Source organism: Sardina pilchardus, chromosome 16 (genome assembly GCF_963854185.1).
Source record: "Sardina pilchardus chromosome 16, fSarPil1.1, whole genome shotgun sequence".
Lineage (NCBI taxonomy): Eukaryota > Metazoa > Chordata > Actinopteri > Clupeiformes > Clupeidae > Sardina > Sardina pilchardus.
The window spans coordinates 2,059,423-2,071,652 of record NC_085009.1 but is presented as its reverse complement, the minus strand read 5'-3'; the positions used below and the strand labels follow the sequence as shown (position 1 = coordinate 2,071,652).

Here is a 12,230-nt window from a genome sequence, read left to right as displayed (position 1 = left end):
ACCTGGCACAGTCACCCTAGGATGGAGGGAGTTCACCAGTCACGACAGGAGGAGGAGGAGAGAGAGAGGGAGGGAGAGAGAGAGAGAGAGGGGGAGAGGAGAGAGAGAGAGAGGAGAGGAGAGAGAGGGGAGAGAGAGAGAGAGAGAGAGAGAGAGAGAGAGAGAGAGAGAGACAGCTGGCTCTGCTTGCTGATCATCCATGCATTAGAGAAGGGGAGCCCCAGGATGGAGGGAATTCACCAGTCGCCACAGACGGAGGAGGCGGAGGAGAGAGACAGACAGGAGAGGGAGAGACAGCTGCTCCTGCTACCGGCCTGTCTGTCTGCTCGTCCCTGCAGTAGGGTTGAGCGCTGAAAGCCAAACACTCTCTTTGCTGCTTTAGGGTTCATTTGCATGGGGTGTCTTGTTTGTAATGAATAGCAAAACAAGCAGGATGTATCATTTATCATTGTAAAGATAAACTGATGATTTTCTGTGATATGTTGTTTTAATTAAATGAAGCAATTCAAGTGGGTTCATCTCCGTGACATCTTGGCAAGGGACTGTGTTATTGGATTGTGGCTGTGCATCATAAGCAATTTAGCTAGCACGCTTGGTTAAGCTGAATTATTTTATCATAAACTCTCCAAATATGAGGAATATTTTTCATGAATTGCTTTAAATCCATTCACCTTTGGTTATGAAAGGAAGCATTGAAAGGAATAGTGAAAGGAGTATTCTGACTTAATGTTTAGCTATGGCCTTGTTTGAAAGTCAAAACATCAACACAATGTAAAATTCGACCTTTTTGTGGTGAGAGGCATGAACTATCAAGCTGCCAGCCTATTTTTACAATGCTAATGGAAGCGCCGTTGTAAATAAATAAAACTTTTGCTTCAACAATGACGTCAAAGGCCTCTGTGTAACAGCAACCAGGGACTCTATCAAGGGCACACCACGGCGCGCGTGACACGCTTGAAATTGACAGCGCGGAGGCTTCCGCTGTGAGAGAAACATCTCTGTACAGTAGAGTGTGCCGCGCTGGGGAGAGGGGTGGAGAGGGGGGGGGGGGGGGTTGCGGAGCGGGCGAGGCGAGGCGTAGAGGCACATAATGGGTTTAAGAGCTGTCACTGGAGTCTGAACTGAGCTACCCCGGCGTGGCACTGGGAGGCTGGCGCGCGCCACTGTCCTTGGCAGCCGGCACACACTGCCTGCGTGGATCACTGTCATCATACTGAGGAGGCAGAGGAGGGGGGTGGAGGGAGAGAGAGAGGGATGAAGAGAGAGGGAGGGCAGAGAGAAGGGATAGAGAGAGAGAGAGAGAGAGAGAGCTTTTTCAAGAGAAGGGATACAGGCTGAAAGAGAGGGGAAAAAAATATGTTAATGCAATGATGTCACTGACGCTAGCATTGAAAACGAAGAGAATGTACAGATGAGGAGAGAGTGACATTACAATTACCGGTGTGGAGAAACAGGTAGAATGGAGGGAGAAAGAGAGAGAGAGAGAGAGGTATTAGTCAGGGGGCCAAAACTGATATTAAAACTTTGTCGGACACTTTTTGGTACAAGCATACAACCTATCCAGTATTGATATTTAACCCCTCAACATGAGTTCTAGACAGGTTGTCAGCTTAGAAAATGTTATTTTGTCCATTTTAACACTATATTCTTAAAAATGGAAAAAGCGGATTTTTCCCCCAAAGTGCTTCCTTTTTCTTCCATGTTACCTACTGTAATCTTGGGCAAATGTGCAATATAATCCAACTTGTGTGCAAGTATGATCATTAAAAAATAATGATCAATGAATACCACAAGAGTATCACACCACAAGGGCCACTGGTGTGCCAGGTGGCCAATTCTGAAAAGGGCTTCCGTTAAGACTTTTGCAGACATGTTTTGGTTCAAGCTGTCAGTGTCACCCTATTTTTGTTTTTTGTTAGAAGACACAAATAGGTAAGATATCAGGGTGGTTGTGAAGACGAAGTTAAAAGCTTGTAGGGAGAGACATGCAATGCTGCACAAGTTATAATATTTAAATGTTACAGTGAAAATGTAGAACTGTAGATGGTGGTGTATAGTGCTATTTAACTTCATTAATATACCAGGTTGTGACACAAATTATATTTAATGGACATATAACTATAGTTATTCATTCAATCCAAACATAACTGCTCTCTCACTTCTTTAGGGTTAGGGGATAGTAGCTAGTTAGCAATAACAACTTTGTTATAGTCATATGGCAAAGGTATGTCTTTCCCCTGTAAAACCCGGGAAGTTAACTGAACTCAAATTATTTGAGTACTGTAAAGCCTGGGAAGCTTACTTATCTGAAATTATTTGAGTAAACCGGATGCCTTGACATTTGAGTTTGGCAACTCATTTAATTTGAGTGTAAATAAGTCATTCAACTGGAGTTATTAGTATATTGCACAGTATGTATTGCATTTTGTCTTGGGATAACTTAAAGGAGTCAAGTAAACTACACTAATTTTATTCACCTAATAACAACTTGAGTGAATTATCATGACAAGTATGTAGGCCTACACATGAAAAAATGCAATGTACTCAATGTGTGAGCTATCATTTTCTATGGATTATGGGTAAATGCTTCTTTGATTTTCTAATAAGTATTTGTTCTCTTAGCTGTTAATTGTGGCTTCTTACTGTTTACCAGGTGATGGGCAAAAATATTGTGTTGATGATTTTCAGAATATGGTCAGATATACCATTAAGGAGAAGCCCATTCTCAAAATATAAAGAACATTATGAAGTTCACTTTTTTCTTGGCCTAATGCAAAGTTGATTGCGTTTCCCAATTTGACTTTGACCTATAGTCACTTGAAAGTGTCACAAAGTTGAGTATCCCAATGGTGTGATTGAGCCTATTGTCTGTCTGTATTGTCTCTTGGGGAGATACAGACACATTATGCATGTTTACATTGAGTAACTATATTACCCCTCTTATGGACAGGATATGAGCTTCAGGAGTAAAGATTTCAGGATTTTTGTATAGGTTTACATTTCTATTAAATGAATAGGATTACTGCAGAATGAGGGTAATTGTGAAACATAATATTTATCACCATGGCAGTACTGGCCATCATGATATACTGTATCTTCAGATTATCATTACGTCTGTCAGAAGCATTACACATGATCTAAGATTTTAAAATCAGCCCACAGGCCAAGTCTGTTGTGGATAGTCATCTGCTTGATGGTGTGTGGTGTCAATGTAAATAACACAATAACATAACAGCTATAGTATAGCCGTAAATATAGTTTAACTATTGCATTCAAGATTCAATTTCAGTCAAGATTAATATGTGATAATGTGTTAAGAATACTATGGACAGTGACATTCTGGGAAATGTAATGTGTGCCATTTCTTATTGTGAATATACTTCTTGCCATGATTATACTTAATTGAAATGAGTGGCATATACAGTCATGGCTGAAAGTGTTGGCACCCCATGCAATGAGTATTGTATCATGAATAAATAAATGTTCTTCCTTAAAAGACTGGGGTCATACGTATTGGCACCCCTATGTTAACCCTATGTTCTCAACTTCGATAGAGGCAGGCAGATTTTTATTTTTAAAGGCCACTTATTTCATGGATCCAGGATACTATGCATCCTGATAAAGTTTCATTGGTCTTTAGAACTAAAATTGCCCCACATCATCACACACCCTTCACCATACCTAGAGATTGGCATGGTGTTTTGTTCAGTTTTGTTCAGTTAGCCTATTAGCCTGTTTGATGCTCATTGAGCTCAATGCAAATCAAACCAGCTGATAGGCCAACTGAACAAAACACCATGCCAATCTCTAGTTATGGTGAAGGGTGTGTGATGATGTGGGGCTATTTTAGTTCCAAAGGTCAAGGGAACTTCATCAGGATGCATAGTATCCTGGATCCATGAAATAAGTGGCCTTTAAAAATCTGCCTGCCCCTATGTTAACCCTTTGTGTTAAATTCCCATAGGGTTACATAGGGGTGCCAATACATTTATTTGTTTATGATACATTATTCATTCACATAGAAAGTTGGTGTCCTTAAAGGTTGGATATTTTCTACTTTTATTACTTAAGGCATTAAGATCAATTTCCAAAAGATGATTTTATATTCCTCTTTTTAGTCAACTTTAACATGGGACTTTCAGCCATGACTGTATTTGACTCAAGTTGAAATTAGGTGAATAAAATGAGTATACAGTAGTTTACTTGACTCCTTAAAGTTATCCCAACACAAACTACACACATAGAAATAACTCAGCTGAATGACTTATTTACACTTAAGTTAACTTCCCGGGTTTTACAGTGCAGCCAAGCAGTGGTGCTCAGGTAGGCAGCCAACAGAAGCCCAGGGACCATGTCCATGTGCTCAGTCTGAGTCCTGGTCAGGGACATCGACACTGCCTGGTACTGCACTGACTTGCACTTTCCTCACATCCACATATTGTCAGCTCCAAGCACCTGACCTGTTCTCACCAAGCTCCAAGCACCTGACCTCTGTGGTTAAAAGCTGGGGGGAAAGCATGCCATCCTTCATGTCCCTTCTTCTGTTGGCTGCCTATACCCGAGCACCACTGCTTGGATGGGGAAAAATACCTTTGCCATACGACTATTACAAAGTTATTACTACTAACTAGTTACTAACCTCTAATCCTAAAGAACTGAGAGAGCAGTTATGTTTGGGTAGAATTGATGAATATAGTGATATGTCCATTAAACATAATTTGTCACAACCTGGTACATTAATGAAGTCAAATAGCACCATAGACCACCATCAGTTCTACATTTTCGCCATAACATTAAAGTATTACAACATGTGCAGCAGTGCACTGTCTCTCCCTACAAGCTTTAAACTTGGCTTGACTCATTCCCATAGATAGGGGTACTGATTGATAGAGGTTTTGGAATGCTATGTTATGTTTCCAATCTGATATTCACTTTGAAAACTGGTTCTCTTTAGGCGGAGATTGTTTTTTTCATGTTCTAGGTCTGTTGTCTCTTATACTGTACAATAAAGGTTAATTCTGACACTTCAGCAGACATCCCACGAGTGTTAGCTTTCATTCCATAGCATTTTTATCTATATGGTCCTTGTGGTTGTGGAGATATTCAACATTTATCGTTGGCATGTCATGTTGAGCAGGAAACCAAAAAAATGGCCTGAAATTGCTTGCACAAGTAAAAAAAAAAAATTTTTTGCTTGACAACCACCATAATATCGTACCTATGGGTGTCTTCTAACTAAAAAAATAGGTTGACCGCTTGTACCAAAACATGTCCGCAAAAGTCTTAACGGAAGCCCTTTTCAGAATTGGCCCCCTGACTATATAGGAGAGAGACAGAATGCATGGAGAAAAAGGACGAGTGTGCACTGATATTACTATTAGTGGTATTGAACAGGAAGTGGGCTCTCAGGTGTGTCGAGCGTGTTCCCACTGACAGACTGATTGTATGAGTTTGCATTAGCAGTCAGCACTGGGGAAGGTGACGTTTCACCCTGCGGGCTCAGCACTTTCTCCCTGAGTGAGAAATACATTTGACAGCTACATTTCTGTTGTGGTCTAACAATCAAGGATTTGTGCGGGATTGCTGTAGTCTTCAATATATCCACAATTTGTCTGTCTGTGTGTGTGTGTGTGTGTGTGTGTGTGTGTGTGTGTGTGTGTGTGTGTGTGTTTGTGTGTGTCTGTGTCTGTGTCTGTGTCTGTGACTGTGTCTGTGTCTGTCTCTCTCTCTCTCTCTGTGTGTGTGTGTGTGTGTGTGTGTGTGTGTGTGCGTGCGTGCGTGCGTGCGTGAGTGCGTGCGTGTGTGTTTTGAGGTAACTTCAGGTAATTTCAGGTCTCAGAGATTCAAGCATCAGTTCTCTCTTCAAGCCTCTTGATAGCATCATTGTTTTACTTTCTTTTTCAACAGTTCACCTCACTTTACCTCAGCTGCATCTCAGCCTTATGGTGCTTGCACACTTCTCAGCAAACGGCAACAAACCCCAACAGTTGGGTCAGTGTGCACCATCGATCTGGAATTGCTGGTGTTTGTTGGGTGGTGCAGTTGGAGTTTGACATTATAGTTCTCAAGTCATTATTTTCAATTATTACTGTCTGGGCAGAGTGGAGCCAGACGTTGTTTTTCTGAACATTCTTTAAGGCCAATTCACATGAAAGTCTCATGACGAGACAAGCTGCAACGTTCTCTAAACCAGCAACTAGCTTTTTTTTTTTTTTTAAGCTTTGTTGGGGCTTGGGGTCACACCAGTTCAGCAACTCAAAATAACACCAACAACAACCTTCTAGCTGATAAGCCAACCACCAATTACTAGCATGAAGTGTCTACACAAGTGGTGTTCTTCAAGAGTTCATAAGTATTTCACTGCCTCCTTTGGACAAAATTCTGGACTTGCAGTGACAACACATCACAAACGCTGTGAGGTGTTGAAGTGTTTTAAAACCATGCAACTGTGATTTGATATGACAGATCTTTTGAAACAGCTTGCAACAACTCACTCCACTGCAACTCATCTCTGCAATGTTTTGGTCTTTGATGTGAATTGGCCTTTAGAATGTTGCGGTTGGGTTTGTGTTTGTTGTGGTCGTGTGCAAGCACCTTCAAGGTTCTTTCAGGCTTGTTTTGCACCTACACTGAGCAGTCATCTTCACGTGTTGTGTGGGCTACACCTACAAGGGTTGCACTGATCTTAGTTTAGGCCTAAGGAGTGCTTTATATGTCTCATCTGGATTTGAGTTGTGTTGTGTTGTGTTGTGTTAAGTTAAACCTTGACCTGCTCTTGAGTGAACGGTGGAAACCTCGAAACTGCAACATTCCATGTCTGGCAATTGTCAATTGTAAACTGTCAATCATCTCTCCTGCAGTCTCTGCAGCTCTCCATCTTCATCATCATAAAACTCAACACTCCTCTTCATCATCATCATAAAACTCAACACTTTCCATCATCATCATAATACAACTCAACACTCTCCATCTTCATCATCATAAAACTCAACACTCCTCTTCATCATCATCATAAAACTCAACACTTTCCATCATCATCATAATACAACTCAACACTCTCCATCTTCATCATTATAAAACTCAACACTCTCCGTCATCTTCATCATCATAAACTCAATAGATTAGATGCTTACTTACTTTACTTTGAGTAACGCTTTAGCTTTCTTTACTTCAGCTTGGAAACTTGGAAATGACCTCACATGGAAATGTAAAATGAATCCAGAACTGAAATGAGATGTTGAACTTGTGAAGCAGTCGGGAATAAATCCAATCCAGGTTTATGTGAAAACATAAAACCAACATTAAAAGGATGGTTTAAATGTAAACCTGATTAATAGGTTGAACATTTGGTGCAAATGATTAATAGTTAAACCTTGATTGAACATATGTTAAAACCTTGGTGGTGCCACTCACGCTTGGTTCCTGGATTCAGTCGTCCAAAGCTGCCTGTGTCCTCTTCATATATCCAGACTCTTGTGTGTATATTTTTTTAATTTGTGTGTGTGTGTGTGTGTGTGTGTGTGTGTGTGTGTCCGCCCCCAGGAGAGAGCTGCCAAATGGCGAACGTCTGACGGCCTGATGGACGGCCTGACGACCAACGGAGTCCTGGTGATGCACCCGGCTGGCGAGTTCGTGTCCGAGCCAGCGCCCGGCGTGTGGCGGGAGATCTCCGTGTGCGGGAACGTCTTCGCCCTCCGAGAGACACGCTCCGCTCAGCAGCGGGGAAAGCTGGTGAGAGACACAGAGAGAGAGAGAGAGAGAGAGAGAGAGAGAGAGAGAGGGAGAGAGAGAGAGAGAGAGAGCGGAGATGGAGAGAGAGAGAAAGAGAGAGGGAGAGAGTGTGAGAGAGAGCAAGAGACAGAGAGAGATAGAGGGTACAGAGAGTGCTGGAGTACGATAAGGAGAAATCATATTTGATTATCTGATGAAATGGCAGCCAGCAGGAGGGATGAAGGGAGTGCTTTCACACACACACACACACACACACACACAAAAACAAAACGGCTACTACGGCCTCTCACAAGGTCAGTCGGACGGCCTCCTCCGGTGCCTACTATCAAGTCATGTCAGTTCAGAGCACTTTCACGCTTGAGTAGAGATTCTGAACAAGACTTAGTGTAGTGCAACATGTCACCAGCAGAAGATTAGAGCACTACCCAGTGGCTGTGGGAAAAAGTACACTAAAGGACTAAAGGTACTTCAGCCCATACTTCATCAGAACAGAACAGAATACTCAGTTGTTCACTGGCAGCTTTTTTCTCTATGTTATGAATACGTAAAATATACATCATGCGTTTAATAAACAAGAAAACATGAATCCCTGGAGCTTGGAATGAAAATTCCCGTTCCATTCCATTTAACATTGCATAGCAATGTAGGTCAGGTGAGTGTGTCCATGTATTCAGACATGAGTGTGTCAGCATAGTGCTTCAGCTGTGTCAGACATGAAGGCATCTCGTTTCTAATCCTGTCAAGGTTACATTCCTCTGAAGTGCACGCACAGAGTAAACAACCTCCTGCAGAACACACTGGTGTCCAGCCACTGATACGGAATAGACAAGAGATACTAATAATGCACCAGGATGGCCACTCACACAGTGAATGGAATGCATTGTAAACTGGCCTCATGGCAATGGGGTCAATCCATAAATACTGTATTTGATGTTAATATAATGCACCGTACTTCAATTATTTAACTAAACAAGAACGTACAAAAGTGTTGAATGGTACAAAAAATGGTATTATGTAGTTCTGTATCGTTGTCATGATATTATGTTAATAATTTAATTCATTTGGGGGGGTTTAGCGTAGTGTGCTATTTCTTTGTAGGTTATTACAAGTTATTGATGGAGACCATTAAGATACATTGGTGGCTAGTGGCCTAATAAGGACGCGTCATTGAAGTTCATTAGGATTTATGCTGTATATTCTGGCCTTTTTTTTTGTTATTGATTTGATTATTAAATAGCGTTGGGTAAGGGCCTGTGCTGAATGGATAGCAGTAAAGGGCCCTATTGATGTGAGTGTTCCAGTCCATGTGAGTAGAGCTCTCTGTGCTCCTTGTGTGTGTGTGTGTGTGTGTGTGTGTGTGTGTGTGCGTGCAGGTGGAGAACGAGTCCAACACGCTGCAGGACGGCTCGCTGATCGACCTGTGCGGCGCCACGCTGCTGTGGCGGACCCCGGCGGGCCTGCGCCACACGCCCACGCTCAAGCAGCTGGAGTCGCTGCGGCAGGAGCTGAACGCGGCGCGGCCCCAGTGCCCCGTGGGCTTCAACACGCTGGCCTTCCCCAGCCTGGCCCTGGCCCAGCGCGCCACCGTGGACAAGAAGCAGCCCTGGGTCTACATGAACTGCGGCCACGTGCACGGCTACCACAACTGGGGCTTCCGCAAGGAGAAGGGCGCCTCGTCCGCGGGGGGAGGGGGAGGGTTCCACGGCGGGGGCGGGCACGGAGGAGGAGGCGGGATGGGGGGGATGGGCGGCGGGGGCGGCGGGGCGGTCGGGGGAGCGGGCACGGCGCCGGTGGGGACGGGCGAGCGCGAGTGCCCCATGTGCCGGCGCGTGGGCCCGTACGTGCCGCTGTGGATGGGCTGCGAGGGCGGGCTGTACCTGGACGCCGGGCCGCCCACGCACGCCTTCTGCCCGTGCGGCCACGTGTGCTCGGAGAAGACGGCGGCGGGCTGGAGCCAGATCCCGCTGCCCCACGGCACGCACGCCTTCCACGCCGCATGCCCCTTCTGCGGCACCTGGCTGACCGGCGAGCACGGCCACGTCCGGCTCATCTTTCAGGGGCCTGTCGACTGAAGGGCAACCCACCGACCAACCGTCCCACCCACGTCCCCCTCCCAATACCCCCCTCCACCCCCACCCAATCCGCCCCCACACACACCACCACCCTCCACCCGTCCCCACCCGCCCTCTGAACCCACCGCGCTTTCTCACCGCCCCCCCTGCAGCCCCCTCAGTGCCATACTGGACGTGCCCAGGGCAGGGGCCGCGGTGCCAGGGGCATCTCAGAACATGCAGTGACGGACGACAAGGACTCGGAGATGGACAGGCTCGGAGCGATGGACAATGGAGACCGTCTCATGGGCATGGACACGGTAGTCAGAAGCGATGGAGGAACAGGGCGAGCAGAGCGGTGTTTTGAGAGGGGAAATCTGTAAATAAAGTGGTCAAATGGTAAACGTGGGAGTTTAGTTGCTGTTTGGTGTGTGGAGTGTGGAGTGTGTCCCATCTCCATGAGGTATCAGTGTCTGGCTAATGGAGATGATATCCTCCCTTTGGGCCTGCTACACCTAGCGCTCTGTTGCCACTTCATGAATGTATTCCTTGCATGAATTATGCAATACATAGAAGTATTTAGCATAATCTCTGCAACTTTATTAGGAGGATTGTACACCAGTCAGCGGTCTATTTCCAAGAGCTTCTGCAAGAGGTAGCTGGTCCAAACACATTCCATTATACTGAAATGTGCAAATTCACACTTAGATAAGATGCATTTAATGTTTTTATTATTAATAACAATATTATTATTATTATTCATAATACTGTATATACACACACACACACACACATTATGTGAGATATATCACTTTAACGGACAGGGTTAGGTGAGTCCTTAGACAATGAGTCAGAGGCAGACAAAGAGGATGTGTTAAAACACAGAACTCATTTATTTTTCAACATACTACAGAAACAAGGTGACCCTTCATAGTCTCCCTCAAGGGCTGCAGCAGTTGCCTCTATCTCAGCGTGGCCGTGGAGCTCCCAGAAACGCCGTGGATTCAGCTTCAATTCACCACAGGACTCTTCTTCATTAAGGGCCGCTGGTAAAACCAAGGCACTCCCGCAAAATGTGACACAAGGGCAGCAGAAGGTTCGTCTAATTCCCAGGAGGAGAGGGTGTCCTCTGACGTTTACACACGCGTATCTCTGACCCACGTGCCTGCAATCACATTCACACACACACACACACACACACACACACGCAGTATATATACATACGTGCGTAATTTTTTTTCTGGCTCTTTCTCTCCCATACACACACACACACACACAGATTTCCCTGCCCAGGGGATCGTCTGCTAGAGTCGAAACTAGTCTGCAGCTCCTCTGCTGGGCTAAAAATAACTCAAGGTCATTTGTGCCTTTTCAGCCACTATGCAACGCAACTACTGCTCTCACACACACGCACACTCACACAGGCAAATGTACACACCACAGCTATACAGTCACACATCCATCCACATGTGATAACTACAACTTTCTCTCACACACACACACACAGGCAATGCTACACAGATAATTCTTCATAAGGCTCAGACATCCATTCACCTATACACAATACAGGCAAAAACAAATACACACAGGTGTGCTACAGCTATCTCTACACACATGCATGCACAGTATGCATCAACTACACTGAGATGAGGCTGGACTACTCTGCACTACACTACACTACACCTCCATAGACTATACTGTACCAAGATGAGAAGGCACATATTGCATAAACCTGCATGTTGGTGAGAAGCACATGTGCGTGGTACAGTTCTGCCAAACAGGAGAAGCACACAGACCTACTCACTGATCAGGGATCAGTGCTGAGGCGAGGGAGCAGGGGGTGGGCTTCTTCTGTGCTGGATCATTCTGCAGGCATCAGACCGGAGTAACCATGCACACAAGAGTGATGACCAGCACCACTGACTCATCAATGCCATCTCAAACACACACATATACACACAAGGGCAGATGAAATAGTACAGGCTGGAGAATGCGTATACACAAAAAAACACACACACACACACACAGGGCTGAGGAGGCACCAAAAGGTGTGTATATACACACAAAGGAACAACACAGGCAATGATCATTTTTATTTGTTTTATTATATATATATTTATAGTATGTACAGAAAAAACATGATTAAACTGAGCTATGACAGCACCGTAAGGTGGGTAAACAAGCAGAGGGAGAGAAAGAGAGAGCAAGGGAACACAGGGGGGAGGGGAGGAGAGGAGGAGGAGGAGAGGGAAGGGACCAGTTCGGTGCTCAGCACATTTTTTTGTTTTGTTTGAAGAAAGCGCATATTCCTTTAAACCTTGCTCAAGAGGAGAAAGAAAAGAAGTGTAACAAAGAAAGACAGAAGCAAAAGAAAAGAGTGTGCAAACAACAAAGAGAAAAGCCCCTTTTGTGAAGTAAAAAAAATGAATTTTTAGCGAGGCTCCATCA

At 44.6% G+C, this 12,230-nt stretch overlaps 1 protein-coding gene across 1 annotated transcript in view; it reads left to right on the top strand.

Annotated features, from left to right (window-relative positions):
- The window catches only part of peli3 (pellino E3 ubiquitin protein ligase family member 3), a 27,066-nt gene extending 16,880 nt beyond the window's left edge, over nucleotides 1–10,186 (top strand). The window contains exons 6-8 of the mRNA XM_062516719.1: nucleotides 7,543–7,731; nucleotides 9,105–9,405; nucleotides 9,496–10,186. Coding sequence (XP_062372703.1) covers nucleotides 7,543–7,731; nucleotides 9,105–9,405; nucleotides 9,496–9,803 — 798 coding nt within the window. The 3' untranslated portion in view covers nucleotides 9,804–10,186. The remainder of the gene's footprint in view (nucleotides 1–7,542; nucleotides 7,732–9,104; nucleotides 9,406–9,495) is intronic.
- Nucleotides 10,187–12,230: the final 2,044 nt, after the last annotated feature.